Consider the following 27828-nt stretch of genomic DNA (forward strand, 5'->3'; position numbering starts at 1 on the left):
AAAGCCATGTCCAACCCGGAATTAATGGACATGCTGCACCTCAGAAAAAAATCCAAATCCCATCGAGCTACGCACTCGAGAGACTTGAACCTCAGCACTGAAATAAATAGGACATGCTGGAGGGACAGATTCATAACCCAGAGGCTCCCTTTACTCTGGAATAAAATCCCAGTCCAGGTTAGGCAGAGTCCCTCATGGACTCTTTTCAAGAGGAATCTTGATGAGTGGATGGGAGATGGTAGGTTTACCCCGGGTATCACTTCTGTGTCACTGTTAGACAGAGGCATAGTAATTTAACCTCGAAAAAGGGTATAGCAAAATTCATTTAAAATGGGTGGCAAAAGCCAAACACACTCTGGCTAGGCTTATAAATGCCCTAGGGAAGATAGGTTCATAGGTTCATACTAGGGTAAGAGAGGAAGATGATGTAACTGATTACTGGGTGGACGTGGGCTGCCTTTTATGTGAGGAAGTTCTTTCCAAGCCATAGCATAACCCTTTTTTTAATGGAAATTACTTGTCTGCGGTAATCGTTTCCCAGTTTGAAATAGACTGGAGTAAGCAGGGTAGGACTGAGGGGGTTGGAAAGATAGTCACAATGACTCATCAGAGGAGGGAGGCCTCCCAGATCTGGGGTCCCTTTCAGGTTTTTCAGTAAATCAAATATTTTCCTGGGTGCCTTCTTGTGCTTCTGGGAAGGTCTATGCCCCCTTCTAACAAAGGAAGTAGGCTTAGCTGGGTAATTCCTCTGGTACCTAGGTACAGAGGTAAGGAGATTTGTCTGCATTCTTTCATAGTTTTACCTTGTTCCTGTAAGGTTTTGAAAAGGCTAATTGCCTGTAGTCAGAACAACAGATTTATGTCAAGGGGGTTATGAAGAGGCTTAGCCTTCAAATCTTCTGACATGGGCTGGTTGCATAACCAGGTATATCTTGCAGATTACCAGTAGGAGCTTCTCTGGAAGAGGCCACAACAGCATCATAGCTGCATTTTATACTATGCCTTGCTAATTTAGTGGTCTGACTCACCAAGGACAAAGTGTGTTGTTTAGACTCTGTACCCTGCATGTCCATCACTGCCTTGCTTAAAGAGTTAAGTATGGATAAAATGTACTTCAGTATCTGGGTCTGGTAATTTGTTGCTTTGAAGGCCACAGAAGTATACACCTTTTCCCCACCTATCTATATCCCTGCTGTCCTTGTCTGAAGGTAGGGCATTGGCATTAGGTATCAGCTTAGCTGGTTTGTCAGAATATAGGGAAACCACTGAAAGACTAGCTACAGGATTTTTAGAAAGGAACTTAGATTCTGTAAGGTCCATAGGAACGTGTCTGGCCTTTTCGCCTCTAGGACTGCAGGAACAGAGGAGGCGGCTGGAGTGCTCACCTCTAAAAGGTTGTAGTATCTTTTTTGGACATCAGAGATTTGCCTAGAATCCCACTCAAAATGTTTCATCATATTTAAAATGGCCTCTCCAAAGGATGCCTCTTCCACAGGGGAGTCAGAAGAAAGGGAATCCTCATCATCTGAGGGAAACTCGCTAGGAGAGCGAATTTGAGAGGAGAAGGCTAGTGAATGGTCATCACAACCAGAGTCCTCCTTCTCTTCAGAGGAAGACGATTCAATAGTAACTTTCTGTGGAGGAGGAGGAACAGTAAATGAAGGCAGTTTAAGAGCCATAATGGTCTTGAATAAGCCCTGAGAGGAAGTACATCCACTTCATCTTCCTTGCAAGAGGAGGAGGTAAGGAAACCTGCTGGTTTCTTCCTGCCATTTTTATCTTTGGGATGATGTTTGTTTGAACCAATCACAGAGGCTTCAACCCCTAACATACCTCAGTTTGCCATAAATCTCTTCCCTAACTAAAATTTGCAGGATGTCTTCCAGTATTTATGAAATAATGACTTACTGCAGTTGAGGAGGGGGGAACTGCAATAGTCTTTTCAGAAGTGTGATCCTCTGATGCCACAGCAGCCTCTGGCTGGGTCTTGATTGAAGGTGCCTGAGGCAGAGGTGGATGTACAATAAGTTCTGTAACCTCTGCAGGTACATCTGAATCAGACTGGGCAGACAGAGTGTTGGGCCTAGGCTTTTTGAGTTTTTTTTTATGAGCTGGAGGTATGTCTGGTGTGGCGTGGTCTACCATCTAAGAGTGGGCCAGACACTTCAGTCATTGGGTCACTAAGAAGATGTTCAACAAAGACAAATGGGAAACCAAAGTCACGGGCACACAGGATTGACAAATGGAACAAGCTTTATAATCGTGCTCTGTGCCTTGGCAAAAAGACACTGGGTATGAAGATCTTTGTAGGGAACTGGCCTACCTCTCTCTCACTTGCCCCTCCTAGCTGACATCCAACAAAAATTCAGGAAAACCCTCTCGACAAGCAGGAAGATTTCCCCAATGGGGCACTTACTTGAATCCAAGAAGTATAAAGGTACAAACAACCATGCAAAGCTCAGACTGATGGGTGTGAGACCTGCATTCGGGCTGGCGGTGAGATAGTCCAGGCATTTATGCTCATATGTCCGTTACTATATCCCTATGCTTCGAACAGAGGTCACAGGTCAGATGTATGCTCCAGAGAAGGTTAAAGCTTTGGCACCCCAGCTAGATGTAGGAGTAAAAGCCTATTTGTTTGGAATACTGCAACAGTGACTTCAGTCAGGACATCTGTACTATGTTCACAGTGTTTCACTCTTGCAGTAATAACCTGGCAGCAACCCCAAAACAAAGTAGTAGGTAGTTGGAAACAATTTATGCTGAAGCCAGAAGGCACTGCAAAGTCCGGCCCTGGTCCTGGAGAAGACAGGCAAACTATTGTGTTTGGCAAAGGTGAGAACAGAACACCAGGCTGCAATTCAATAATTTCTTTGGTGGAAGCCCTCCCAAGAAAAGCAGTAGTAGCAGTTATGGCACTGTTTGTGTTCAATATGGACAACGGGCTGTTTATCATGGTGCCAGAAACAAAACAAAAAAAAAAACAGTCAGAGATCTATTTGGAAATAGTTTTGGTTGCTTACTGGCTTCCTGTTTTGTTGCTAGCAAAAGCCACAAAAATCAGTTTTCTTGACTTTCTTGGTTTTATACAAGTAATATCTGAGCAGTCTATGAACAGCTAGGGAATGAAGAATGTGCTCTCCTTTGTTTTGAGGATTAAAGAAGAAGGTAAGGAGGTATAAAGACTGGTTCAGAGAGACTTTGATGAACACCTTGGGCATGAAAGAGTGAACCTGTCAGGGTGGAAAGATAAAAATGTCTTGGTAAACTTTAGAGCTTGCAATTCAGAAACCCTCCTAGCTGAAGAGCCATCATAAAAGCAGTCTTCCAGAAAATAAAGTTGATGTCAGAAGCAGCTTCGGGTTCAAAAGGTGGCAGAGTAAGCTTCTCAAAAATAAAACTAAGATTCCAGGGAGGGGAAGGGTATTCTTCTGGGAGGTCTGATGTAGAGGATACCCTTCAAAAACTGTTTTAAAAAAGTTGGAAAAAGTGGCGGCTGCATGGCAGGCAGGCAGAAATGACAGTGGCATAAATTCTGATTAAGAATGAGAAAGGCAAAAAATTAAACAGTTCAGCTAAATGGGTTAGCACCAGAGGTAGTTTTACAGACAGATGTAGCTGACATTTTGAATGTCGCCAAACAGTAAATCTTTTCCCTTTTGATTTGCAAGATTTTTTAGTACTTGGTTTCCTGGTCTCCTTCAGAACGACCAAAACAGACAGTCCTTGAGGAGAAAAGGTAACTCATCCATCCTGTCAAACTCAAGGTGCTCAGGTTGGGGTGTATAATAGATTCCTTGTTCTGAGTGAATAACCAAGGTTCCTGCTTGGTCTGGCTGTGGTACATAGTAAACCAATGCTGCCTTGTCCAAAAAGGTACTACTAGGATCAGCCTGGGCCATTCCTCCTTGATTTTCTGTAATACCCATGGGATGAAAAGTATGAGAGGGAAGGCAAACAGAACTAAACTTGTCCGTTGACGGGAGAAGGCAAACATCCTCCAGGTCTTGCTGTCTGTGGCCCTTGTGTATTTTTATTCTGTTTGTTTTGCGGCAAAACAGTCTATTTCTGGCACACCCCATTTCTGCATTACCTACAGAAAAATTTCCTTGTTTAATGTCCATTTGCATGGGTCTGTCTCTGACATGCTGTGGCACTCTGCTATTTGTTTTCTGATCCCTAGCAGGTACTGGGCCATCAGATCTAGGTCCATTGACTGAGCCTTTTCCTAAAGCTGCATACCTAAGTGACACAGAGAGTAAGACTCCACCCCTAGCAACACTGTTGTGTTACCCATCTTCTATAAGAGAACCCCTGGTTTCCACAGTTGTTTAAACACCATGGTGCCTTTGAGTAATGCCAACATTTCACTTTTGATTTATGTGATTTTTAAGACGGTTTGGTCCCATTTTCCCTGGACTTGGAGACTGTTCTAATATGTACCCCAGCTCAGATCTGAATCATCTGTGGTTAAGAAGGATATTCTGGCTGGATTAGAAAGGGAACCCCTTTGTTTACTGTGCAAGCTTGGCTCTACTACAATTCCTTTTTGAATGTGGGAAAAACTGTATCTTGTGGTTGAGGGAATGTCTGTTTTGACAGCACACATTCTTAAAGGTACCCCTCCTTGTGTGCAGCTTTGCCACTGGAATCATCAAAATATGTGAAGCCATGTATCCCAAGGCTCTCAAGTCTTCCCTTGTTGAAATGACTGTTTGGTTCAGAAGGGACTGGAAGTACTGGGTTAGGAAGGAGACTTTTCCTCTGGTAGGAGAGACATTGATTTTCTGTGTCTATCAAGGCTTCTAGAATACTTCCTTGTCTGCTGGAGTCAGATTGGATGTGTTTATACTAAGAGTGAAAATCAGATTTGAGAAAATAGTCACGGTCAGGTAAAGGAAGGCAGCCTTGGTCTGAATCAGGTAGGTATCCATATAGGAGTAAAACTGAATACCCTTTCTCCTACAGAAGGACATTACTGGGGCCCAATATTTTGTAAAAACCCTGCCCCCAGTAGACAAGCCAAAGGGCAGAGCAGAAAATTGATAGCAATTCTGAACTTCTCTGAAGTACAGATTCCAGTGTTTCCCACCTGCTATGAAGTACAGATACCTCCTCTGAACTCCTGCAATGGGAATGATGAGGTATGCATATTTTAGAACTAGGGAGACTAGGAACTCCTGAGGACATAGCATGGGCAGCAGCACAGACTTAACACTGTGAATTTGGGAACTAGCACGAACGTGTTTAGTCTTGATAAATCCAAGGCAGGCCTCCAGTTTCCTTCTTTCCTTGACACTAGGAACAGTTCTGAGTAACATCCTGTGCCCTTCCTTTAAGGGCGACTGGTTCTATGGAGCTCAAGTTTAGCAACAGATATACCTGTGTTAAAGCCTCCTGCTGATGTTCCTTTGGAATGAATGCAATACCACCTGGCTTTGGGAGATAGGCAAACTGTAGTTTGTGGCTTGACATTATTATGGTTAGTACCCATTGGTGCTTGTTTTAATAACAGGGAAAGTCTTTCCCCTAGTTTTGAAGGGGCAGGGGAGGGAAGGTTTGGAGTGGTGGCGGGGTTTGAAGGAGCACGGGAGGGACTTGGGGGAAGAGGACAGATAGGTGCCCAGCTGAGTCATGGGACCCCTGAGGCCAAGACCTGGTACTCCTGTTTCCTTAGTCAGCTTGCCATGTTTTATATTATTTTTGCCGTGTATCCCTTCTGGCCTTTCTCCCTCTCTGCGTGGGTTGAGAGGAAGAAAAGGGTTAGGTAGGGCGATTCCTGTCAAATCTAGGTGGCTGAATCTGCAAGATATCTTTGACAGTTTACATGCATTTAGCCTTGTTCTCCAAATTTTAAACATTGTTTCAGCCTTAGATCCATACATAATCTCCTTATCTAGAGATTCATCCAGCAGTACAGATTTCACATGGGAGGGCAGCTCCTTTAGCCAAGCATGCAAATGAATAACTGACAACCAGGCATTCTGCTTGATGCTTCTAAAGACATCAAAGCCACAATGCAAAAAATGCTTAGCAACTTGGAAAAGTACAGTTGTGTAAATTGCTCTTACCCCATAACAGTAGATGTTCAAATTCTTCACTGCTACAACAGTGTGTGTGTGTGTGTGTGTGTGTGTGTGTGTGTGTGTGTGTGTGTGTGTGTGTGTGTGTGTGTGTGTGTGTGTGTGTGTGTGTTGTATTCTGCCAAGAATATAGCAACTGGCCAGCTTCGACTCCCATACTGTCACTCAAGCAGCTTAATGGCAAAGTCCTTTCTGGTGGAAGCTACATAAACAGAGTGACAAAAAAAACTTCAGGATTTTCTTATCCCTAATCAGAAAATAGGAATCTCATCCTGAACTAAACCAAGATACAATTAACAAAATTTAACAGTATATTCCATAAGAACTATATTCGGGGGGGGGGGGGGCTAGTGCAGCACTGAAGAATTCGAACATCTACACAGTTACTGGCAAGTGCAATTTGCAAACCTGCACTATCTTCATTAATCTCAATGACCTATGGGTAAACTACTACAGCTTATCCGACCTGGGAGGAGAAAGGATAAGGGTTCAGGAGTCCCTGGAGAATGATCCTAGCAAGGCCTGCTCTGAACCTGGTAAAGGAATCCAATTTATAATGCATTGTAAAGTATGGATGGAGAGCTACGCTGTTGCCCATAGAATGTCTAACCCTTTTCAGTTTGCCATCAGAGAGGGCAAGACTCTAACTGAATATACTTTAACACTGCCTAGAATGGCTTTTCCAGACTAAGTAAAACAAAACACAACAGAAGTCTGTTTAGACACAGGTTGACCTGTCATGGTCCCAGAATAGGAAACAGCTGGACATCTTTCCTGAAGGCCTCATTTCTAAGTATTACCCAAAATGCCTATGCATATCCAGTGTGTGCAGAATCTTTTTACACTTATTTTTTGAATCTGGATAGAAAACAGGGAGCTTGATAACCTGATTCAACATGAAATAACTGCTGCACATGAAAGAGGAGTCTGTATGCACAGCGGCCATGTCTTTATTGAAAGACAAAAAGAAAGCTTACAACTCAGATACTCTTTCTGCAGGTGCCACAGCAATCAGAAAAACACAGTTTCCTGTGTAATGGACCTCAAGTCAGCCTGACTGGAAGGTTCAAATGGTAACAGTTTTTCTAGCACAAAACTGAGATCCAAAGGAAAATGAACCTATCTAACAGGAGTTCTCTGGTGTAGGACTCCTTTTAGAACTGCCTATAAACAGAAAAAGAGGGGATCCATGGGAAGACATACTGAAACGACCACAAGATATACCTCTACAGAGAAGTAATAGAGGCCAGAGGACAGTAACTCACAAACATTTCAGCACCAGTGGTACAAAATCCCTGATGGGTCCTTGGTCACTATCAAAGCCTCAACAAGAAAATATTTTCCATTTGCCAATATACGATTTCCTGGTAGTAGGCTTTCCTGACTTCTTCAGTACCTACTGTGCACCCTCATGAAAAAAGTGCCTAAAAGGTATCAAAACGGAATCATCCAGGCAGTCAGTTGAAGTTGTTTGATGCTGGGGAGTATCACCCTCTCCTTGTCACCCCTTGTCTTGTGTGAGTAGATCCAATCTGTGAGGAAGCTTGTTGTAATTGCCCCTGGCCAATTCCATAATAGGGGAGATCTAGTTTTACTTGGGCCAGAAAGAAGGGAGTCCCCCACATTCATTTTTGAAGAGTCCTTCTGAAATCTTTAAAATTTCTCGGAAATCATTGGAAAGGGTGGAAATGCTCACACACAAACACTGACCAGGGAAATGAAATAACTTGTTTTCCAAGCCTGCTTGCACTGAGTCCTGGAATAGAATCTGTTTAGTTGTCTGAGTTGAAAGGAGGCAAACATATCTACCCGAGGTGTTCCCTACATCTGGATCAATTCCTGGAAGACTTCTTCATTGAGTTTCCACTCATGAAGGTCTGCTCAGGACCTGCTCAGTTTTCTGCAATTACGTTTTGCTCTGGCAGTATGTAAGATGCCAGAAGAGTTAAGTAGTTCTGTAGAGCTGCCTCTCAAGCTATCACTGCTGGCCAGTCCACAGGATATGACCTTGGTACCCTGCTGGTTATGTACCCCATTCACCATGGTGCTGCCTGTAATGATCTGGAGGGGACCACGGTCCCAATGATGAAGAAGAGACTTCATGGCAAGAATCACAGCCAACATTTCTTTAACATGCTTTGACTACAAGGGCCTTTTTAAACATAGCCATGTATCCCAAAGTTCTAATACCCTTGATAAATGTAAGCATGGGCCTGGGAGATGAACCATTTACAGGTTACCTGTTTTCATTAGAGACATGGGTGCCAAACCAGGGATGAATTTCCGGTTTCCCATACAATTATCCAAGATGCACTTGAATTGGGTTAGGGAGGAACTCTGCTTCACATGGATGAGGAGCCTGTTTTATAGATGGGGTAGTCTAAGGGAAACATACTCATTTCTCCAGCAGGTCCTATTTACATTACAGGCAAGGTTTACGTCTTTAGAATGGATAATTCTGGCACGGTTTGCTTTGCAGACATGTAGGAGGTCTATCAAAATGGGGTCTGACAATGCCCTGTATGCCAGGCATAGATCTCCCCTCAAAATCCTGTAGGAGACAGAATACAGGGATAGGGCCTTCAGGCAGTCTGCACAGGACATATTACTTATGCCCTGTAGTCTTTTAGTGAGGAACCACTGTGGACATTCCAGTTGCTGCATATGCCTGGTTAGGGACCTACCAAAGGGGGCACTGTACTTAATGATAGATCTGATGAATGCCAAATACAGTGGAACAATGACTTCCTTGGACTTAGATGCCATACCTTTGTTTATAAGTTGCGCAACATAGAATAATTTCCTCACTACTGTAGACACGTGATGATCAAAGACTAGATTACTATCTATGTGTGTCCCTGACTACTGGGTCAACTCTAAGGGGTGTGTTGTCAATATGATAGTTACCAGGGATGGATGACTTCCCAAAGGATACTATTACGCATTTTTTGGCATTTCGTTTTAGTCCATGGCTCTGACACCAGTTTGTGTGGGTCAGCCCCATCAGGAGAACATTTGTGTCAGTGTGAGATTCAATGACAGCTCCTAATTTGCAATCATCTGCAAATTTAGTCAGCCAGAGACCACTGACATTGGCCTTGACTTCTGAGAAGTAAATGACAAAAAGGAGCGATACAAGGACTGATCCCTGAGGGACTCCACTTGTGACTGGACTCTTTGTAGAGGTGGACTCCCCAATTCTAGCTTCCTGGGTCCTGTCTGTGAGCCAGTTGGCTATCCACGAGTGACAGTTAACCTCTTGAGTTTGTCAACAATGCCCGAGTGGGGTAGTGTGTCAAATGCCTTAGCCAGGTCAAGGTAGGCAGTGTGAACGATTCTGCCCTCATCCATTGTTTTAGTGAGCCTCTCAAAGAAGTCCACCAGGTTGGGTAGGCATGATCTGCCCTTGATGAAACCAAACTGGGCTGGGATCAGAGTCTGGAGGTTTACTATATCTCTGTTGATAATCTCCATGATAATTCTTTCCATGACTTTACATACAAGACTGGTGAAACTTATGGTTCTGTAGCTGGCCCACTTTTGTGCAGAGGGATGACTGTTGCCTTTCTCCATTCATGAGACACAAATTCTCTTTGGAGGCTACAGTTAAATAGTAATTGAGCTGTCTGAACTGTCCCACAGTCTTTGCACTTTTACCTCATTTGAAACTACTCCCCAAACAAAATCTGAGGAGTTGGTCAATGCAGACTGTGTAAGGGTGGGTGGAGAAAAAGGAGACCTGAACTATGAGCCATCTGATCCCTCCACAAATGTAGTTCTGACTTGATAAAGCCCAAGGTTAAAATCTGAAACTCCAACGGATCAGAATGTTGAATCCATATGTTTTTGATGTACCACTGAATCTTTTTCATATGTAGTCTGGCAAAGAGAATCATGAGAATCACAGAAGCCATGAAGTTTAGTAACTTGAGAAATTACCTGGCAGTAGAAAACAGTTCAGGAAGACGTCCAGATATAAATAAAACACAATCCTGTGTGATAGAGTGAGGACAGATATCTTAGTAAGGAAGATACCTTTAAGGACTCCTGACAACTCGGTAAAGACATACTCAAATCGTCTAAATAAAGAAAAATGTGGATACCCTGCAGTCTGAATTGGGTCATCACTGGGGCTAGACACTTTGCAAATGCTCTTCTTGCAGTGGACAGCCCAAAAGGTAATGCAGAGGATTGATAATGTGACCCAGAACACATCATATCTTAAAAACCTCTTGAAGTTGCTTGCTACCAGAAAGATATGGTAAGCATCTTTGAGGTCAAACTTAACTATAAGACTCAGATTTGGGATCAGAGCAAACACAGTCTGAAAGGTCAGCAACTTGAATTTAGGCATCTAAAAAGATTAAGAGAAGAAAGACCCAAAATTGGTCTCCAAGAGTGCTTCTTTGGAACTAGTAACATTCTGGAGCAACCACCCTTTCCCATTTGATCTGGAGAAACATGTTTTATGACTCCTGAATGTAACGGGCTGGAGCACTTGGGGAAACAAATCTGTTTGATTGGGAAGGTGGGGGGAAATTCCCCTGGAAGGAGGGGCGTTTCTAACCACTGCCAACTGTAACCCTCCTGAATCACTTTCAAAACCTATTTGTCTGAATTAATCTGAAGCCAGAAGCGAGCATTTACTGTCACATTCTATGACAGTGGAAGACATGCAGTGGTAAAAAGTGTGTGTGTGGGGGGGGGGAACTGGTTTCTGGCATAATCATTCTGAGAGGGGCACCTGACCTGCTTCTGAAAAAAACTCCCTTCTTTATGGGATTGTCATTAGTTCCTGCCTGTCATCTCTTACACATCTGTCTGTTAGGAGGAGGCACCATTTGTTTGTTTGGTCTTTTAAAGGGAGCAGGCGATTAGGAAGTAAAGAACCTGAAGACCCAAAAAATCCTAGAAACTCCCAAAATTAATTTACCACTCCCACCCTCATCCTATTGTCTGAGGACTTGTGTAGCAGAAGGCCCAAATAAAACTTTATCAAAAGAGGAATTCAAAATTTCTGACTTGAACTCATCTGAAAACTTTTCTGACTACATACCTATACAAATCTCCTCAAGAATGTAGTTGAAACAGTTTCAGCATAATCATAAGCATTTTTAAAAGTCATGTTTAGAAACTTGACACAAGTTAGAAACAACCCGATTCAAGTAAGACCTACATTCCAATGGTTGAGAAGCAGAAAACTCTCTCAGACTACTAGTACATTTAAGCATAAACTTCCACATACAACCCTAGTAGTTAAGAATTCTAAAGACTAAAAAAAGGAAGAAAAGCATATCTTGCCCAGCCTGTCCAGCAACTTGCTCTCTTTATCCACAGCAGCTGGGTTAGGGAAGGTAAAGGAGCCTGTTTACAGTAGGAGCAGTACACAAGACAGCTGCCGGATCTGCTCTAAGATAAGAAAACAGACACGTGTTACACTGAGAGACTTTATACAGTTTATCTGCCTTTTTAGGTACTGATGGCTGAGAAATTATAGTACTGCAGGCAACATTAAAATCACCATCCAAGGCTAGAAGAATTTGAGGAATGGGTGCAGTATGTGGGGGACTTCTTGTTCCAATAAAATCATATTATTTGCCTAATTCAGGGGAAGGATCCACCTGTTCTGATAAAAACACCTTTTAGTCTAGTGCGATTCTCAGAAAATAAGAAAGCCTACATTTATACAGATTCAAGCTCACTATCCAACAGTCAGAGTTTTGGACTATGAAACCCTCAGGTGCCATAACCCTCTCTTTGTCAACATCAGAATCATATAAAAGAACAACCTCATCTTTTGAAGTGTAGGAATAAGAAACAGAAGGAGGTAATTAGCACCCAATATTGGCAGTCTGCAACAATTTCCTGACTAAGGTAAGCAAAACAGAAGTTATAAACTCACCATAACTCTGTATATGTGTTGCCTGTTTTCATCCTTCCTCAACTGATGAGTCTCAGATCAGACCTTGGCCTCTTCAATATATTTGGGCTCTGTAGCTGGAGCTCCTCCTCTTACCCACAACCCTCTCTTCCGTGAATTACCTTAGACTGAGTTTGCCCTCTAGTCAAAGGACACCTAACCATTAACATATACTTAAACAATTTATGTACCAACTTTAGTATAAAGAAAGAAGTAGGAGGAAATACCCCTCACGGCATACTAGGACTTTATAAAAATAGGAAGGGGGTTGGAGGGTGGAAGTTGAGGAAGGACAAAAACAGGCAACACAGATGCAAAGTTTTGGTGAGTAAATAACTTTATCTGATGTCTTTTTAATCCGTTCCTCAACTGATGGACACAGTCCCCAGCAAAAGAAATCCTGGTGGATCTTCAAGAAAGAATACTCCGGAGTTACAGGGGAGCCAAATGCTGCCCTATTCCTGGATAAAAATGTCCAATTTGCAATAAGCTACAAAGGTAGGAACACTGGAACCATTTAGCAAGTACACAAATGTTATCTATAGATGCTTTTAACCAAAAAGCAGTTGAAGTGGCCATAGATCTTGTGGACTGAGCCTTAGGTGGTTTGGGTAAAGTCAATTCTCGATTTTTATAGCCAATAGAAAAAAAAAAACAGTGAGCCATCTAACTAAGGTTATTTTAGATACTGCTTTGTCCACATTAGCTTTGGAAAAGGAAACAATTGGTCAGATTTTCTGATATTTAGTTTTGTGATCATAGAATCTACGTCTATGAACATCTAACAGGTGCATGTATTCTCCCTTGTTATAAAAATTCAGAAAGAAAATTTATACATTGATGGACTGGTCGATACTGGTCTCTGACACCAGCATGGGTAGGAAAGAAGGGTTAGTCCAAAGGGAAATCCTGTCCTCATGAAAGACCAGATACAGTGGCTGGGCAGACAGCGCCTGGAGTTCTGATACTCATCTAGCTGATGTAATGGTGATCAGAAAGTTTTCCCTTACAAGAATAAGAATTTAAATGTTCTCTAGCTGAAGGCTCAAAGGGAGGTTGGGTCAAGGCTTGAAGAAGTACTGTTAAGTCCCATGGAGGAGTAAGGTCCTTAACAGGAGGACAGGAGGTCGAAGAAAAAAAAAAAAAAAAAGTACCTTTCAGAAAGGCCTTACATAATCTCAGAGAAGCCAAACTGGAATGGTTTTCACCTAAGTGAAAATTAGAAATAGTAGCAAGTTCGATTAATTGTAGAGTAACAAGCTCCATTATTAAAAATGGAAGCAAAGAAGTCAAGAACAGCTGCAATAGATGCGGAAAAAGGGTCTAAGCATCTCTGGAAGGCCCATATACAGAATCTTGCCCATTTGCTTTTACAAATTTTCTGATAGAGCCTTTCTGGGATGATGTAAGGATATGATGAACTGGGGAGGAAAGCCTGGAGTTTCTAGCCATCACTGGATGTGAAGAAACCATGCAGTCAGTTTCAGGTTTCAAATATCCGGACGAGGTATCTCAGATGGGTGAGACAGAAGGTCCTGAGAAGGATCCAACACCCAGAGAGGGTGAACTAGGTGAGGCCACAGGAAGGCGAATCACACTTGTTGAGGCCAGAATGTCGCAATGAGGATTACCTTGATTTTTTGCTGAGATTCTTTCAGGAGAAAGTTGGAAATTGGAGGGGGGGTAGGCATAAGGGAGACAGTGGGGCCAAGCGCAATTCAGAGAAGTCTCTCAGTGACTTCCCCTCGGGGGAATAAGAGCAAAGTATCTGCTGCACTTGGAACTGATGGAAGAAGCAAAGAGGTTGCGGCATGGTTGGACTCACTGGTGAAATATCATTTCTGCCACTAACTGGGTGAGAGACACTCGGGAAAGTAAAATGGATCTGCTCAGTCTGTCAACTATGCACTGCCAATAGAAAGGGGCTGGAAGAGATTGCCCATTGCCTCTCAACATAAATGATAGGACCGGATTCCCCCTATCTGCTGATGTACCAGACTAGAGACATTTCTAAAAAAAGAACATCTTGAAAAACCTGCAATGCCAACAGGACTGTTCTCATTCCTAGGATGCTGCTGTGAAGATTGATCTCCGAGTTCACATGCCTTGGACTGCCCCTCTCAAGTAATGCCCCCTACCCTAGTTGGAAGGTATCTGTTGTCACTGTTGCCTTTGGTGTAGGAAGTATAAAAGGGCAGCCCAGAGAAACTTCTGTGTGAATCCACCAGGCTGTATGCTGTTTACAAATATTTGTAATTTGAATAGGTGCTGCCAGAGGGTGGCATCCTACTATCATTGTACAGCAAGGGTTCACTGTAGTATCCTCCTGTAAAATTTTACTAAAGGTACCAAAACTAATGAAGCTACCACTGATCCGAGGAGTTGTATCATCAGTATGGCTGATGGAGAAGGAAGAGAAAGGATATGTAAAGCTTGATTCCATAGATTGTTTAACCTTGTATGTGGTAAACTTGCAATTTGTGTTATCATATCCAGATAAGCACCAATGAATTCCAAGGCTTGAGTTGGGGAGAGCCGAGGGCCTCTACAAGCCTAGCCATAACAATTCCCTAGCTATTTCTTCCTACAGTATTTACTTTCCTGGACCCCTGTCTAGCAGGGCGACTGACAGATCCCCGGGGTGAATTTCCTATCTCCCATCCAAACATGAAGGTTCCTCCTGAAGAGGGCCAAAGAGGCGCTCTACTTGACATGTATGGGCAGTCTATTCCAGAGTCTGGGGAGTCTCTGGGTCAGGAACCTATCCCTCCAACATGTTTTGTTCATTGTGATGACAAGGTTTAGATCCCTGGAGCGTGCGTCTCTGAGGGAATTGGTATTTCTAAAGTGTAGCATGTCCAACAGCTCTGGGTTTGACATGGCCTTGTACGTTAAGCAGAGATCGCCTCTGAGTAGACGATATGAGACAGAGTATAAGTGGAGTTTTTTTAGTCAGTCAGCATAGGGCATCTGCTTTAGGCCTGTGATTATTTTAGTGAAGTATTTCTGTGGCTTTCCAGTTGTTGCAGATGTCTTGAGAAGTACATACTGCAGATGTCTTGAGAAGTACATACCAAACGGGACATTGTATTGTATTGTGACTTGGTATAATTTACTGTGATGCCTAGTTGAAGACACAGATGGAGCAAGTAATCCCTGGCCTGAATCAGTACAGCCTTGGTGGAAGCAGAAAGGAGACAATCATTTGGGTAAGAATACACCCAGAATCTGTGTAGTTTCAGGTGAGCTACAACTACTACCATGCACTTCTTGAGCACCATGGGGGCAGTGGGGGCAGTGGTGAGAATAAAGGGCAGGGCTCTGAAGTGATAATGACCAACTTCCAGCCAGAAGCATTGGTATCTCCTGGAGTACCTATATATCTTGATGAGGTAGTAAACATCCTGACGACCTATGCTGCACATCCAAATCATCCTTCCACAAAAGTGGCAGAATGGACTGCACCATGACCCTCCAGAACTTCAAGTCTTTTATAAACTGATTCTGATTGCTGAGATCCAGAATTGGTCTTAGGCTCTCTGTCTTCTTTGGTCCAAAAAAAATCTTAACTACGTTCCACATCCTTGTTGGTCTGGAGTGACCATTTAGATGTCTCTTTCTCAGCAAATCTTCTATTTCTATGGCTGCAGCTTTTCTCTGACAGGGAGGAACGTCTTTTCTCTGACTGGGTAGAATGTCAGGAATTCTTCTGTTCTGCTGGAAGGTAGAAGGAAAAATTGTAGGCAGTAACAAGTAACATCTGGATATTATTCTGCATATCCAAATACCTTTGGTAATGGCTACCCAACAGCCTCCAGAGTGAAGCAGTCAAACAACCCTTCAGGGGTGCTGAAAATGCATTGAAAAAAAAAAAAACTCTGAAGTCCTGACATTCCAGGCCACCTGGATAGACCCTTGCATCTTTTAGAACTACATCTTCCTGCCTACTCTCTGGTGCCAGAAAAAAAAGCCCTTTGAGAGGTGAAAAAATGAATTCCCATGGCAGATAACGTCTTTCCATCCTGCTCGTTCACAGAGAGTCTTTCACCTTAGGGCCAAACAAGGTGGATCCATCAAAAGGTGCATTAATAACTGAAGCCTTGAAGGTCTCCACAAAGTCACAAAGGTGCATCTAGGCATGTCTTCTTACAGCAATGCTCGAACCTGCTGCTCTTGAAGCTTCCCCTGAGGCATTAAAAATTAGTGTTGTAGAAGCATTCACTAGGGACTGGATGGTGGCTAGTAGCAAAGAACCAATCTTCTTGTACTCCACAACATGGTTGCTGAGAGGGTTTTAGAAATCTCCTTAATTAATTCCCTCTGAAATTTCATAATGTGTTCCAAAAAATTTGGTGACCTGAGGGCAAAGGTCGCTGAAATGTAGACACGTTTCCCTTTCTCCAATGAGCCCTAACCTTTGGCGCAAGGAGGTATTTATCTGGTCTTTTGGGAATAGGCTCCGTGACAGCCAGATCACTCCAAGCCTGGTGGGAGATGATATCCTCCATCTCAACTGATAGGGACTACCCAAGATGTAACTGAGCACACTCTGAAAGCTTCAAGATACAATGAATTCTGAAAAGAGAGAGGCTGGAAGACTCAAAAGCTAGAGTATTTCACAGAAAGAGATCTCCACAAGGGGTGATCTAGGGGACCTTTCCACTTTATCAAAGTCCATGTCTTCGGTTAAAGACTCTTAAAAGGAGTCCAAGTGTCGTTTTACAAATATGTTTCTGAAGGGGATCTGTGGTGGGTGGCTCCAAGGAGGACTCGGAAGTCTCAGCATAGTCCTGAATGAGGACCGTCTTCAGCCCTGACCTGACCGGATGTCCCTATAAGACAAGATGAAAAGGCCCATTATCCACAGTAAACAGTTGAGGAGGAGGTGGACCTGTGGGGTCAAGGATGTCTTGCCCACAGTGGTGGAAAATGCTCTCTTCACTATCTCAAATGCATAAGCCATGGAGGAAACAAAGCTCAGCCCTACAGAATCTGAAAACACCTGTGCAGTATGGAACCCATTCTCCCCAGGCTCCCATCCTTCTGCAGAGGTTGGAGCCGAGCTATCCAACACCATGACTCCAACAGGAAGGGATGGCTCTGAAAACACTAGAGTTTACCTCAACCTCCAGATCCAGTGCTGATGCTACAGTTTCAAATTCCTTATAGGTCTGACAGTGTCAAAGCCATCCAGGTCACAGAAAGTATCAGAGATGAAGGCCAAGCCTTAGGATCCAACACAGACTAACTTGGGTGTGTATGCTCCAAAACCAATGGGTGGATTGGAGTAAGAGTCAAAGTCTGGGGCTGTACTGGAGCTAGGTTCATGGATCCAGTGGGAGACTGAGACGGAATAACTCCCTACTGAATCTGGGTTCTGAGAAACATCTGCTTCTGTCAAGCTCCTAGATGACCTGAGGGATGAACAGGTTAAGTGTGGATGGATCTCCTTTGAGGTGTCTCTTGTAGGAATGGTGAGTGCATCCTCAAAGTCACAAGCTCCAGAGAGAACTTGGATCTCACCTGAAGGGATTTTGATTTGGCTCAGGTCTGATCCAAAGGTGCAGTTAGACCTGATGATTTTGATTTTGTTGAGATTGGACCCAATAAGCAGTCAGATCCGAAAGTCAAAACCAAAGGAGGAGGAGGAGGACAGCTATCTGAAGAATGCTTCCTCAAGTCTTTACTTTGTCAGCTGCATCTCCAGAAGATTTCTTGAATGAGGAGGGACCTTTGGATGAACAGGAAGAGGTTGAAGGAAGTAATCCTTTAAGAATCAATTTGTTTTTATGCTCTGCCAGAGCCCTATGGTTAAAGCCAGCACAAATATCACAGTCAATAGATAAATGACCTTCCCCAGGACAGTATATACACTCAGAATGAACTTCTGAGCTTGGTATCTTCTGCCCACATGAGGAGCAGTGTTTGAATCCAGTTGGTTTATCCCACGTGGTAACAAGGTCACAGGAGAACAACTAGGAAATACTAATTGTAAAGGTTAGCGCAAATACCAACAATGACAATAGAAATACCTATTACTAAAAGCAGTGCCTAACAGTTAGGTAACAAGAACGGCAATAAAGGGGCACATGGCCCAATGACTACAAATAAAGAAATAAGGAAAGTAGTAGAAATTTAAATCTTTAAAAAAACAAAAAAAAAAAAACAAAGAGATTTAAACATAAAAATGAGGAGGAATGAAAAAGGAGAAAATGTGCCCAAGATAAGTAGAAATCTACCTATCTAACCTACAAACTATTCAGGCCAACACAGTGACCACATCCAAATACAGAGGCGGCAGATGAAATCTGAGGTAATTCAGGAGAAAGAGAGATTACTGTAAGGGGAAGAGCTACACAGACTAAGTCTATCAAATTGGCCAAGATCAGAATCGAGGTCGGATCATAGACCTATCAGTTGAGGAACGGATGAAAAAGACATCATATTCAGTTTTTACATACACAAACTATCTCTCCATTATCAGAATGATTAACTTTATTTCTTTTTTGGGGAAGGCATATCATCCTATGCAAGAAGTCTCTTTCCCAGGTCACCCCAAACCCCCCCCCCCCGAGTGTCTACCATACCTAAAATGGATGGTTCATCAATGCCTACATCGGACACTGGAACAGCTGAAGGGACAGATCTGATTCCAGGTTCATAGTAGCAGGTAAGACTACACTAGAGGGATTCAAGAAAATTATTAAGTGGTGTGGGGAGCCAGCAACTACCACTGCAGAATTGCCTACCATCAGCTGAAGCAGTATAAGAATCCATTCTGAAGGCAAAGCTTTAATGTTTTTTTTCTTTCAGTTAAACTGTAAGAAGGAACAGCAAGATTGGGGTAAGTATCCATGCTGTAGTCAAGGAGGAAGTGGGTCAGCTGGAAGGTAAGTGGTCATTTAGTGTACAAAAATCACTACTCTTCAAAACCATCCCAACTCCCCAACACAAAAGTTACACAAGCAGCACACATCTTTGTCAAAACAAATAAATAAAAAGGGACAGAAATACTTTCTCCAAAGTGAACTACCCAGTTAAAAATGAAATAAGTGTCACAAAGTGTGCATAAACATTCACAATCAATACTGTTCCTGCCTTTAAAATACACTTTCTGACCAATTATGTCCTTTTTTTAGCCTTCAAATCCATTAAATAAGGCCACCAAATACAAGTGAACCAGTTATACCTAAAAAAAACAATTGTTAGAGCAACAATAGCAATAATCAAGGAATGCACAGCAATAACAAAAAGCTGGTACAGTATTCAAAGTGACATACCGCAGTTCTGACAGAAAATAGGTAAATATGTATATAAAATATACAAGAATGTCTGTCAGGAAGCCTCTGGCTGACTGCTGCTCTTGAAAAGCCTCAAGCCTGCTTAGCCTAAAAGAAGCCAGAGTGACAGTGAGTGAGAGGATGAAAGATTTTGGAATGTGGTCAGTTGCTGTATTCCTGGCAAGATAAGACCCATATGCCCCTGCTGCAGTGAGAATGATGAAAATAAAGAGTTGCAAAATCCAAGCAATTCTTCAGAGAGAGCTCTACCTTCCATTCCCCCCTTTCATTTGATTTAGAAGGAAAATAGTAAAAATTTGGTCAACGTGTGCTAATTTTTTTCTTTGTCAGAGTCACAAGAATCAGTGGAGTCCTGGAGAGGGGGATATCACTCCTTTTCCCAGGAGATGATCCTGTAGCAGGGGTTCTGACAGGACTCTTTTGCTTGGATCTCACAATTTGTATGAGATCCTTAGAAGGGAGCACTAGATCCCACTAATTGGCCTAGTGAAGTTGGGAACCAGAAGGCTTCAACTGTGGCAAGCTACATGCAGCCTTTTTAAGCTTGGCCTTGGGACAGGGTGTGATGTGGCATAATTTTCACTGGTGCCAGGACACGTGTGGGCATCCAAGGCCTGAGCTCAGTCTGCTGAAAACTCCTCTCTAACCTGGGGGAATTCTCCCTTCCTCCTTGAAAAACCTGGTGTAGGCATCAGAAGTCTAGGCCTGCAAGGTAACCCTGGACCCCAACCAATAACCAAAGTCCTTTGACTTGTGTGGATATTTAGTTGGGCTGCTGGTATATCAGACAAAAAAGGATCTCTGGAGAGGCCTAAACATGTGCTTGGTTGCCATACAGGACTGTCAATCAAAGTCTCTCTATTCCTTCAATAATCATGAGTCTAGGTGGAATGGCAGATGCTGAAAAATTGTCATCCACTATCCTAACATGTTTAGGACACTTCTCCCTTAGTTTGCATGAAGTGCTGGAGCCAGCATAACCAGCAGATGTCATAAGGCACAAATGCCCATGATGCCCCTTTTCTATGTCTGAGAAATCAGCTAATGACTCAAGCCTACAGTATGGCTATCAAAATTAGAAGAGAAGGGACAGTCTGTTACGTCATACTCTGGGCCCAAGCAAAAAAGACAACAATTATGGAAGTCTCAATGTGGAATTTGCTTTCCACACTCAAGACATTTATCTCACAATTTTGCAACATAGATGTTCTCTATTACTATACAATGAAAAATATGCAAAGGATTCCCTAATGGAGTACTTAGCTTTGGAAGCTCTCTGGCACAGACTGACCAACACATTCTACAAACAATGTTTTAGGCTCTGACAGCAAGAAAGAACTGAAAACATGGTGCCAGTCCATGACCCTTACACCCAGATGTCCTGATGTCATAGGGAGAGTGTCTCCCCAGAATGGAGGAGGGAAAAAGTCTCCACTTTTTATGAGCACACATACGATATTAAGCATAAGAAGAGTACTAATGCTTTATATTGTCATTTAGCGATGAACCCAGATCATGGATTTTTATTTTTTGGCATTGACATAATTAATAGGAGTTTGTTTGGGGGGGGGGTCCGTGGCATGATTTGATAGACCGCAGAGAATTGTATTGGCAATTAAAATTGAATGCCACTTCACCCACAGGTTTAAATGATTCTATTTCTATAGCTAGTGTACTTAGGCTTATGTCACATTATGCTTAACATCTTTTTTTAGATTTAGTTTTAATATTTTCATAGTACTTGCGTGTATTTTCTACATGTTTTAGGTTTTTTCAACACACTGTATTGTCATTGCATTTTTATTTTTATTTTTGATAGCAACAGGGGACAATGTTAATAGGATTCACCTTTTGTTTAGGTGCGGTTTGAGTCATGTGGCTTATTAGGTAGGGTTATTTAAACTCAGAGTTAGGAACATTTAACATTGTGAGGAAGTCTTTGTTATATTCTCACAAAAGCGCTCAATTTTATTGTGAATAAAGAAGACCTTTTGGCTGTGCTACTGGTTGGTGATTCTTGCAGTCCTTTTGGTGCTATTTTTGTTGGTTCTCAGTTTTATCTGTTGGTTTGGATAAATTCAGAACTATCCAGAACTGTGCCAACCTGGGGATATCAGAAGAAGGAACCCAACAATTATCCACTGCAGAGGTTCTCAATCAGACCATATAACCTCAACCGGTACAAATTTTAAACTTCATGCATTAGGAATAGCCACCATTTTGATCCAGCTACATCAAGTCAGAATACAAAGGCAGCAAACAGAAAATAAATGTGTTAGTAGCTAAATCATGTTGGCAGACAAAGACAACAGATGGAAAACATGTCTCAGTAAAAAGACTCTGTATTAATCAAAACAAACTCCCAACCTTAAGAACAAAAGGTATGTAACTTCACAAGAATCATGTGATTATTTCTGTTCTACTTGGAACAACTGAAATCCAGATGGCATAAATCCAATAACAAAAAAGGGCTTCTGACTTTGTAATAGTTTCTGTCCTCACACAGATGAGCTTAAATAACAGAAGCAGTTTGGCTACAGATACCTGATCTATGATTTCTATCTCATGTTCTTTGTTCTTCATTTCAACAGAAAACTGCTCTTTCATGATCATCTCAATCTTCTGCACAGCTGCCTCACGAGCTGTTTGGGAAAGCAGAACAAAGACAAATGAGAAAGATATTTTGTACTGTTTGTGAATAATAATAAGCAATTAACAGAGAGAAATCTTACACAATCACAATTTCAAATGGGTAACCTCTAATTTTCCTGTTACATGTGCTGCATGAATACAACTACTTTTAAAACTTCTCATGCTGACATTCATAAAAGGCTAAAAAGAACATCAAAATTTTACCAAGAAAGCCATGTTTTTAAACAGTTAAAAAAAATTATGTAATACAGCACAAGCGTGACAGACACTCATAAGAGCAGTTATTCAAGAACTGGGAAAAAAGCATAACAATTCGGCTTTTTTCCTCACTTTCATCCACTTATTTATTTATTTATTTATTATTTTTCTTTAAGTACCTACACTGCCCTCAGCTCATTAAGACATGAGGCAATACAAGTCTCATGCCAGCAAAATAGGTTGCTAGCTCCTCAGGAGAAAAAGTACAGCATTGTAAAATCTTACCATAACAGTGGCTGTCCTTTACTCCTGCAGGCATATCATTATGGTAAGTACAAACAGATAGCCTTCTATATTACGGTTGCAGTATTCTTCATAGAAGGGATGTCCCGCCCAAGGCAGCTTGCCACTCGGTCAGTATAAAAAGGGCTAACAAGAGATCTTGTATGCGCTCTACATCACATTTATGCTCCCTACACATAACTTAGGGCATAAAAGAGACTTACAGAAGCAACTACCTAGAACTGAATTGCCTCAGAAGAGAAGAGAACATAACAGTCACCAAAGGACAAATAAGTCCATGCACATTCAGAAGGAAAAAATGCAGAGCAAACAATAGGGGGATGGAGGGAGGGAACAAATACTGCAGCGGTGAACAGAAGGATATCTACTGTTATGGCAAGATTTACACAACTGTACTATGTCCTTCTATACAGGTTTATAGGTTCATAGATAAGTACTAGGCTAACTGCCTGTGTGGGCCATTTTAAGCGTAGCCAATTTCCCTCAAAGGTGCGAATCAAACCCTGTACCTTGTGTCTGCTTGGTAAACACCTTGACCATTATACCAGTCCCTCCCACTCATACCATTGTTGCAGTATTCTCCATAGAAAGAACATTAAAAAGCTCAAGAAACAAAAAGGGGGGGGGGGTGGAACGCTGAAAAGAGCTCTCAACAAACCCACATAAAACGGCTTCAACAAAACCTGCTCTTGGCCCTAGAAACCATATCCAACGTTTAATGCTTAGTAAAGGTATGCACTGAAGACAAAGTAACAGCTTCAAGGATGGAATTGGTGTCCAATCAGTTGAAGAAAGCACCAGAAGAGGCAACAGCCCTAGTGGAATGATCTCTAAAACAAGTAGACAGAAATTTTCCATGAAAAAACAACAAAAGGAAATGGCCTTAGATATCCAGGAGGAGATAATTTGCTTAGAAACTGCCAAACCCAAAGACCTGGGATGAAAGGAAACAAAAAGCTGATCAAACTTATAAACAGTCCTAGTTTTATCCCAATAGTACCCGAGCTGTCTGTGCAAATCCAAGGTAGGCAGGACCCTGTCACTAAGAGAATGAGGAGAAGGGGAAAAGGTAGGGAGCTGTACCGACTGATTCAAGGACAACTCATTTACTACCTTGAGCATAAAAGAAGGATTAGTACAAAGTGACATCCTGTCCCTGTGAAAAAAAAAAGGAGTAATGACCATAAGGGCCTAGAGCTTTGAAACCCTCCAAGCAGAAGTAAGAGCCAGAAACAAATGTTTTCCAGTTACACTGTTGCAATGAAGCAGAATATGCAGGCTCTAAAGGAGCCTGAGTCAGTTTTTCCAAATCAAAATGAAGGTCCCAAGGAGGAATAGGTTTTCTTGAAGGACTAATAAGGAGGACACTTATAAGAAATTGTTTGAAGGGCAGACAAGCAGAAATGGCAGGCAAATGGGTCTTCACAGAAGAATAGGCCAAGCCAGACTGCAGCAACCCACACAAATAAGAGAGGACCAGAGGACTCCCACTGAAAAAGGGTCCCGGTTACGAACATGTCACCAGACTGAAAATCTTTTCCATTTGGGGATGCACAACTTTCTGGTTGAGGGTTTGCTTGCCTCCTGTAAAACCCTGAGCATGTCCTCAGAAAACAGGTGGCTGAAAAGGATCAAAACCCTATCATCCACAATGTCAGCTGCAGACTAGAGAAGAGGGGATGGATGAGAGACCCCTTGTCCTGTATGAGGAGATCCAACTGGTGTGGTAACTTGTGATGAGTGCACCTGGCCAGATGAATTAAGAGGGAGAGTCAGTGTAGTATCAGCCAAAAAGGAGTCACTAGCAAGATTTTTGGGGAGTTCAGCTGAATCTTCTGCAGGACTCCTGAAAGCAGAGGAAGAGGTGAGAAAGCATAAAGAAACACCCCCTTTCAAGGAAAGGAAAGGAAAGGGCATCTGTCTTCCATGCAGATGGCATAGTATTCTGCAATAGAACAGAGGAAGTTGCTTGTTCAGAGGGGAGGCAAAAAGATCTACCCGAGGAACAGCTCACTGATGGACAATGTCCAGAAATACGTCTCTGTGAAGCATCCATTCGTGAGCATGCGTTTTTGACTTGCTCAGAGAGTCTACCACTAGACTGTGCTCTGAAGGAAAGTATACTGCCTGAAGAGTTAGCTGACAGCACAGTGCCACTTCCCAAGCCTGAATCACCATCCTGCACAGGAGGTAAGAATTTGTGCCCACCTGATTGTTGACATAGACTGCACTACAGTGATGTGGTATTTACACCTTCAAGGGGCCTAGAGAACATGGGGGGGGGGGTGAAAAGACTGAAGGGCCAGAATCAGAACTCTTATCTCTTTGATGCTGATATGTTCTGCCTTTTGATGGGGAGACCAAAGACCCGGAAGTTAGAAGGTCACCAAGAGAAGCCCTCCACCCCATGTCTGCGGCATCGGTGAACAGCTCTTGAAAAGGGAAAGGGGGAATGAATGGGTCAGCCTGGGTTGAGAGCAAACTGTTCAATCCACCACTCAAATTCCTTCTTGAGGCAGGGAAGAGAGGTACACTGAAATTCAGAGGGTGACAATGCTGCAGCCAAACTGACTGCAGGTGCCACTGAAGCTTCCGCATATGCAGTCTGGCAAGAAGAAGCATTGTAAAAGAATAGGTCCTGAATCCCAGGGACCAAAGAAACTCTCTGGCTGGCATGGCAATCAGAGGAAGAAGAGACTGAAAGAAGGCTGTCAATGACAATACCTTTGCAGGTGAAAAGAGGCCAGCATTGGCACCATCTGCATCCTGCATCCCAAATACACATGATCCTGAGAGGGAGTCAGGACAGACTTTTGGAAGTTGACAGTAAACCCCAGACTTAGAAGAAGAGAGGTGAACTCCAGATCTTGTAACAGGTGACTTGCAGATGGCACCTGAAGCAACAGGTCATCTAGATAAGGAAAAATCTGAATGCCTTGGAGCCTGCAGAAAGCAATGACAGGAGTTAGGCATTTTGTGAATATCTTTTCGTCAGAAGAGAGGCCAAAGAGCAAGGCAGAGAACTGAAAATGAGAGGAAGACACAGAGAACAGTAAAAACTTCCTGAAGAGAGGATAAATAGGGATATGAAGGTAAGTATTGTTCAAATTCAAGGACACTAGAAAAGCCTGGAGTAATAAAAAAGAGGAAAGAGTCTGAACAGTAAGATTCCAAAAGAAAAAAAGGGATCTTGAGAATGCTATTGAGGGAGAAGAGATTCAGAACTGGTCTAACTGCCTTCCTTTTGATGAACCAGGAACACCCTGTAATAAAAACCCTTCCCACTGGGGAAGGGGAGGGGGGGTGGGTTGAATGGGTCCTTGTTTTAACAGGGACTCCAGAACCTTCAGGAAATGAGGAAGTTGCTCTACAGAAGGTTGAATAATTCCTGAAAAAGGAGGGAGAGATTTACATACTATGAAGCAAACTTGATGGATGACAGAAATAACCCAAGAGTCTGACTTGATAAGATGCCAATTTCAAAGAAAAAGGGAGAGCTAAAGGGACAAAGGAAGGAGGGGCGAACTGTCAAAGAGAAGCAGGCTTAGCAGATAAAGGAGGCTTCTGGGATACAGAAATCTGAAAAGCCTTAGCAAAGGGGGCCCGCCTACCACCCTTCCTGCTCGTAGAGGCCTGGCGGCGTTGCCTGCAAACAAAAGCAGACCAGGAAGGATAATTCCTCTAGAACTTGGGGATAAGAAAGACAAGACAATTCTCAGGAACCTTACAGAACCTACCAGGTTTCTTGGGAGCAGGAGGCCGAGAATCAGGAGACATGGAAGCAGAAATGAAACTATCTAACAAGGCAGCCAATACAGGAGGCACTGCCGATGGTTTAGGAGTATCCACCTGAAGCAACTCGTAATATCTTCTCCGCGTAACAGACACTTGAGAAGACTCCCACTTAAAAGAATTCCATCATCCTAGCAACTGTGCCCCCAAAGGACAATTCCTCGAAAGGTGAGAGAGGGCTAACAGGCTCCTTTTCATCAGAACCATAAGCCAAAGGTGAAGGCATCCCCTCATCAAACACTGAATCCTCATCTGAAGAATCCAGTTCCTTAAGCCATTTAGAAGGGGTAGAGGGTGCAAGGAGGAGCAAGTACTGAAACCCCTTGAAGAGGCATTAGGGATATTAAGACAGAAAACAAGCCCCGAGTAAACTCTTACTATTCCCTCTCAGGATCCATAGCATGAACTGAAACATGCTTCAGTTTTTGTCTTTTCTTAGAAGGGACATCAACCCTAACATATACCAGAGGTTCTGGCCCTGGCAAGATTTGAGAACAGAACCTAGAACTTCCTTGCTGACCAGTATCTGCAGAATCCCTCTAGGACCCTCCGAGATAATCAACAGCAGTTTCCCCTCAACATCCATAGCAGTTGTCTGTAAAGCCTCAGAGGATGTGCAAAGAGACAGAGCCACACTGGCTTCCAGTGGAGTCAGAGCACAGGAATCAGATGTACACGGCAAACGACCTACAGAGCTATTACCTGCTTCTAGAGGGATGCCCGGTGGAGGCCGGAAGCTAAAGAATCCAGCCAAGACTTCTTGGCCTTCTTTTTAACTAGCGAGTGCATCACAAGGTTAAAGGATTCTGCCATGGAACCTTGGGCTAACGGTGTAAACTGTTGATTTTCAAGATAAATGGCCAAGGAAGACAAACAACTTCTCAGTGTCTTAAGCATAAATGCCTTAGATACTACAAGAGGCAAGGTCATGGGAAGCCCTCGAAACAAAAAAGACACTATTCGTGACAATCTTTATGGGGAATCTGCCTCCCACACCGACATTTTCCCTACTTGGATGACTAACTCTAGATAGTAAAATAAAATATAAGACCAAGAAAAAAAAAAAAAAAAAAAAAAAAAACAACAGGGCACTTACCTGGTGTTGCTAAACATTCACCACAGGAACAAGGCATTCAGACCAACTGGCAAAAACACAGTTTGAATTGGCAGCAAAAGAAGTTCTCGATAGCTGCATATGTACATTCCTTTTATGCCCTACGTTGTGTGAGGGGAGCATAAATGTGATGCACTGCACATACAAGATCTCATTTAGGCTTTTTCATTCTGGCCGAGCATCAGGCTACCCTGAGCGTGACATCCTTTCTATGAAGAATACTGCAACAGTAATATAGAAAGATGTCTATATGTACTTACCGTAATGATATGCCTGCAGGAGTCCAGCCATCCTCCATAACTCACAGGACTAAGGCCAAAGGCATTAGGGCCACTTTGTAATCCAAACTTTCCCAGACTGTTAAGTACCTCTCCCCACATCACATATAAGGCACTGCACTAATCTCACTCACCAGATCTGAAACTAGACTCTTAAAAGAAAAAAACAATACATAAGACTGCAACA

At 42.7% G+C, this 27828-nt stretch overlaps 1 protein-coding gene across 3 annotated transcripts in view; it reads right to left on the bottom strand.

Annotated features, from left to right (window-relative positions):
- The window catches only part of YEATS2 (YEATS domain containing 2), a 1703429-nt gene that overhangs the window by 1624441 nt on the left and 51160 nt on the right, over positions 1–27828 (bottom strand). For all 3 annotated transcript variants that reach the window (XM_044070010.1, XM_044070009.1, XM_044070008.1), the window contains exon 3: positions 21849–21946. In XM_044070010.1, coding sequence (XP_043925945.1) covers positions 21849–21946 — 98 coding nt within the window. The remainder of the gene's footprint in view (positions 1–21848; positions 21947–27828) is intronic.

The sequence above is a fragment of the Protopterus annectens genome, chromosome 4.part1, assembly GCF_019279795.1.
Source record: "Protopterus annectens isolate FY-2018-M chromosome 4.part1, PAN1.0, whole genome shotgun sequence".
NCBI classification, from domain to species: Eukaryota; Metazoa; Chordata; order Ceratodontiformes; family Protopteridae; genus Protopterus; species Protopterus annectens.